At 49.7% G+C, this 5,311-nt stretch overlaps 1 protein-coding gene across 1 annotated transcript; it reads right to left on the bottom strand.

Annotated features, from left to right (window-relative positions):
* Positions 1 to 3,837: 3,837 nt before the first annotated feature.
* LOC130504688 (uncharacterized) lies at positions 3,838 to 4,680 on the bottom strand. The gene has a single exon (XM_056999310.1). The coding sequence runs from the start codon at positions 4,678 to 4,680 to the stop codon at positions 3,838 to 3,840; it is 843 nt and encodes a 280-aa protein (XP_056855290.1).
* Positions 4,681 to 5,311: the final 631 nt, after the last annotated feature.

Below are 5,311 nucleotides of genomic sequence, written 5' to 3'. Positions count from 1 at the left end.
ACCCGGAGGTATAGGCCACTCTCGTGAATCTCAATGCTGCACTCTACCTTTCTGCAGAAAAGGTCACGCTCATACTTACTGTGGTCTGGCGTGGGCCTGCCCCGCGGAGCAACTTCACACCAGACACACTACTTTCCATGTCTGGATAAGTATTAAATTTTGGTGCTAACCGGTTGGGTAGCACTAGCTTGTAGCGTCTTTAATGCAGGGTTTGGGTAGCACTAGTACGGTGGTCCCCACGTAACTTTTGGTCTTATAGCCTTTCACAGGGCCCGAGGTGCAGACAATGTTATAGGGTTGATTAGACCTATTCCTTATATGTCGTACACCCATGTGAGTAGTCTCACTAGTATATAGGGTTTGCTAAGATCTAAGGTCCCTTAGGGCCTGACCTAGCTAGTATGCCCCTTTAAGTACATTGGAGTTCCTATAACCCCTTTAGCCGTAACTAATAATGTATTTTATAAGCTTAGTCCGGAGACGTTATCGCATACATAGGAGTAGGAAACCAGTGTACTTAAATATATCATAATAATAGTAGTAGTATATAAAGCTTGATCCGGGGACCTTACTTTAGAAGTGATAGAATTTGAGATGCAAGGCGTTCCAGCAGTTGGGTTGGACCTTACCGTCGCTGTCTTCCAGCTTATAGGTTCCTGCCCCTTGCACCTCTATTACTTTGTAGGGACCCTCCCATCCAGGAGCGAGTTTTCCGGCTGATTTATCCCTTGTGTGGTCACAGACTCGCCTTAGGACCCAGTTCCCTTTCTGGAAGGTTCTGGATCTGACTTTCTTGTTATAGCTCTTGGCTACTTTCAACTGGTAGGACGCGTTTCTAAGGCGGGCCGCCTCTCTTTTTTCGTCGAGTAGGTCTAGACTAAGGGACATTAGCTCGTTGTTCTCCTCCTGGGAGAGGAATTCATAGACCGTGGTCCTTACGTGAACCTCCGTGGGTATTACTGCTTCAGCACCATAGACAAGCGAGAAAGGAGTCTCCTGGGTGGCCGTCTTCGGAGTGGTCCGATAGGCCCAGAGTACTCCATGTAGCTCTTCTGCCCATCGCCCATGGTCGTCTTCCAGGCGCTTCTTGAGCATATTCACCACTATCTTGTTAGTGGATTCGGCCTGACCGTTTGATTGGGGATGTCGTGGTGCTGAATAGGAAATTTTGATGTTCCAGTCCTTGCAGAACTTTCGGAAGTTGTAGCTCGTGAACTGGGGTCCGTTGTCTGTGACGATCTCATGACGTGGGTCCATAGGAACTTCCTAATCTGGAGATCCGTTATCTTGGCTAGTGCTTCAGCTTCTACCCACTTTGTGAAGTAATCTGTCACGACTATGAGGAAGATCTTTTGCCCCGGTGCCATGGGGAATTTCCCCACGATGTCCATGCCCCACTTTCGGAAAGGCCAAGGAGAGCTTAGAGACTTGAGGTTCTCCGGTGGAAGATTGGAGACTGGCGCGTGCTTCTGGCATTGGCTACAGAGTTTAGCTTGTTTGAGGGAATCCCTCGACATGGTTGGCCAGTAGTATCCAGCCCCTCTGGCTCTGTGTACTAAGCTTCGACCACTGGAATGAGAACCACACTCTCCCTCGTGGAGTTCTTCTAGTATCCTGGCGGCTTCTCTAGGGGTAAGACATCGTGGATAAGGCCCTGAAAAGGACTTCAGTATAGTTTCCCTTCAGAAAAGCAGTACCTGGCGGCTCGCCTCCTTATCCTCCGACTTTCGTCTCGATCTTCAGGAAAGATATCGAACCTCAGGTAGCTAATGATGGGAGTCATCCAGGTCTCTCCTTCGTCTACTACGGATACTTCCTCAGGCTCCGTCTCCTTTTCTTTTGCGGGTCATTGGAGTACTAGCAGTGGGATGCTCATATGACTTGTGGTTTCTAGGGCGGACCCTAGATTAGCTAGAGCGTCGGCTTGGGAGTTGTGCTCCCTAGGGATCTGGGTGAGCTTACAGTGTCGGAACCTGCCGAGTAGTCGCTTAGCCACAGATAGGTACCTGATCATACTCCGATCTTTCGCCTGGTAGTCTTTTTGGACTTGGCTTATGATCAATTGTGAGTCGGCGAAGACCTGGATGTCTTCTACTCCCATCTGTTTGGCAAGTGTCAGCCCTGCTATTAGAGCTTCGTACTCAGCCTCGTTGTTCATTGCTTTGAAGTTGCATCGTACTGCCCTTGAGGCTGATTCCCCCGTAGGGGAAGTTAGGACTAGTCCCACGCCTGCGCTCCTTACGTTACTAGACCCATCAATGTACAGTGTCCGTTCCCCTTTCTCCCCTTCGCTATCACGAAGCTTTACCTCTTGTTCCAGGGCTGGAAGCATGGCAGGAGAGAATTCGGCTACGAAATCTGCCAGGACTTGCGATTTGATAGCCGTTGCAGGTCCGAAGATCACATCGTACTCTCCCAGCTCTGTGGCCCATTTTGCTAGTCTTCCGGACACTCCGGTTTATGAAGGACTGCTTTGATGGGGAAGGAGGTGACCACCACGATTTGATGAGCCTAGAAGTAGGGCGTAGGTTTCGAGCCGCGTTAACTAACGCGAGGGCCAGCTTCTCAAGGTGACTATAGCGGGTCTCCGCGTCTAGCAATGATTTGCTCACGTAGTAGATAGGATGTTGTTTCCTTCCTTCTTCCCTTACCAGGACCGCGCTGACTGCATGCTATGATACTGGCAGATAGAGCAGTAGGATTTCCCTTTCCAAGGGTTTTGAGAGGAGAGGTGGAGTAGTGAGATAGGCCTTGAGATCGGATAGGGCTTGCTCACATTTATCGGTCCATTGAAAGTCCTTGGGATCTTCAAGGTTTCAAAGAAGGCATGCGACTTATCGGACAGTCTGGAGATGAACCTACTCAGGGCGGCCATCCTTCCCGTCAATCTTTGAACCTCCTTAACGTTACGAGGGGAAGGTATCACCTGGATTGCTCTCACCTGCTATGGGTTTGCTTCAATGCCCCTGTGGGTGACTATATACCCCAGGAACTTCCTAGAGCTTACCCCAAACGAGCACTTTGAAGGGTTCAGCTTCATGTTGTACCTCCTGAGAGTGGTGAAGGCTTGATGAAGGTGTGAGATATGGTCCTCAGCGTCTAGGGACTTCAACAGCATATCATCAATATAGACCTCCATGGTCTGCCCTATCTGATCGGCGAACATCATGTTGACAAGCCTCTGATAGGTCAAACCTGCGTTCTTCAATCCGAAAGGCATGACCTTGTAACAGTAGATGCCTCTTGAGGTCATGAACGAGGTCTTCTCTTCATCGTCAGGATGCATTAGGATCTGGTTAAATTCGGAGAATGCATCCATGAAACTCATCAGCTGATGACCAGCGGTTGCATCGGCTAGCTTGTCGATGTGAGGCAAGGGGAAGGGGTCTTTAGGACATGATTTATTAAGGTCCGTGAAGTCGATACATACTCTCCACTTCCCATTCTTCTTCCTAACGACCACTACATTAGCTAGCCATTCCGGGTATTGCACCTCTCATATGAATCCGGCATCTAGTAGGTTCTTGACCTCTTCGTTGATTATCTCGTCCCTTTCAAGGGCGAACTTCCTCCTCTTTTGTCTGACAGGAGGATGCATTGGATCCACTTGGAGTTGATGCATGATGACGTCGGGATCAATTCCAGGCAGTCGGAGTTGGATCTCAAGAAGTCGGAGTTGGATCTCAAGAATTCGACCAATCTCTTTCTTAGTCCCTCTGGAAGCTTGGAGCCTATCTTTAAGTTTCGACCCAAGTTCCCTTCTGTGAGTGGAACCTCATTCATTTCTTCCACTTCCGGCTCTTCGGTATGCGGGGCCGGAAGCTTCTTCTATAATTTCTATAAGACTTGGGTCTTTCCTTTTAGGGTAGTCTGATAACAGGACCTGGCATTTTCCTGATCTCCCTTGACCGCCTTGATGCCCCAGGGAGTTGGAAACTTGACCAGTTGATGCAAAGTCGAAGGTACAGCTCCCATGTCGTGGATCCAAGGCCTTCCTAGTATCACATTATACGATGAAGGGCAGTCGACGACTAGGAATTTCGTAGCCTGATTTATCCCCTCGGCATACACTGGGAGTAGAACCTCTCCTAATGTTTGCTTTACCTCTCCGCTGAAACCTACAAGGGGAGTCGCCTTTCTAGTTAGGGCCGTAGGTTCCAACCCTAGGTCGGCGAAGGCCGAATGGAAGATAATGTTGCTGGAGCTTCCATTGTCTACTAATATTCGCTTGACCAAGCAATTCGCTATGGTAAGTGAAATGACAAGGGCATCATGGTGAGGAGCTAGGACCCTCTCCGTCTCCCTTGCGGTGAAGCTGATCTCGTCTTTTCCGAGGAGCAGGCGCTTAGGACCCTCGGCCTCTTGGCCATTCCTAGCGTTGCGAGTACTTCTCTTGGCAGCGGCACTGCTGATTCTGTTTACTTCCGATCCGCCTGAGATGACATGGATCGCCCGGTCTTGCTGTGATGGCAATGCGGGAGCTGCTTCGGTAGGGAGACCGGGACCTTTCTTATTTAGAAGGTTCTTGGCCTTGTCTGAGAGGAACTCCCTTAGGTAGACCTTCTTAAGAAGCTCGGCGACTTCCATCTTCAAGGCTATACAATCTTCCGTAGTGTGACCATGGTCACTATGGAACTCGCACCACCGCTTGGGGTTTCGATTAGCCTCTGAGGCCTTCATCTTAGGGGGGCCATTTGACTTGAGGACCCATTTGTCGCAGGACACCGATTAGCTCCGGCTTTGATATCGCAAGATGGGAGATATCGGGCCATATGGATACCATCATTTCTTCGGATCTAGGCAAAGGGCAATGCTGGTACCTGCCCCTGCTCGGGTTGCTAGTCTCCCTAGTGGACTTCGGATGAGAGGGCTCATCACGATTATTCCTATTTGGCTTTGAAGACTTCTGATCGTACTTCAGATAGGTCTTGGCCCTACTCGCAACATCTTCTTCCCATCTTACTTGAACCCAGGCACAGGATAACACGTCCTCCATAGTCCTGCACTTGTATTTGATCAGCTCCTTGTAGAGATCTCCCTCCGGAAGTAGACCCCGCTTGAAGGCCGAGATAGCTGTATCAGCGTTGCATTCGGGATAGACACCTTCTCTTGGTTGAAGCGTGTTATGTAGGAAAGAAAGGGGATCGTCCTATGCTGGAGGACTTCGTAGAGGTCATCTGAGTTTTTCCCTAGGTTGCGACTACTAGAGAATTGCTCTACGAACTTGTCACTAAGGGCTGCAAAGGACTTGACGGACTTGGTAGGAAGATTGATGTACCCCTGGAGAGCAGGGCCAGTCAAGGTCGATCCG

Source organism: Raphanus sativus, unplaced genomic scaffold (assembly GCF_000801105.2).
Source record: "Raphanus sativus cultivar WK10039 unplaced genomic scaffold, ASM80110v3 Scaffold1736, whole genome shotgun sequence".
NCBI classification, from domain to species: Eukaryota; Viridiplantae; Streptophyta; class Magnoliopsida; order Brassicales; family Brassicaceae; genus Raphanus; species Raphanus sativus.
This window is presented reverse-complemented; position numbering and strand designations above follow the sequence as displayed.

What these genes read in the sequence shown, in the direction of transcription:
- LOC130504688 (XM_056999310.1), bottom strand. Translation starts at nt 4,680, where the DNA reads ATGAAGGCCTCAGAGGCTAATCGAAACCCCAAGCGGTGGTGCGAGTTC.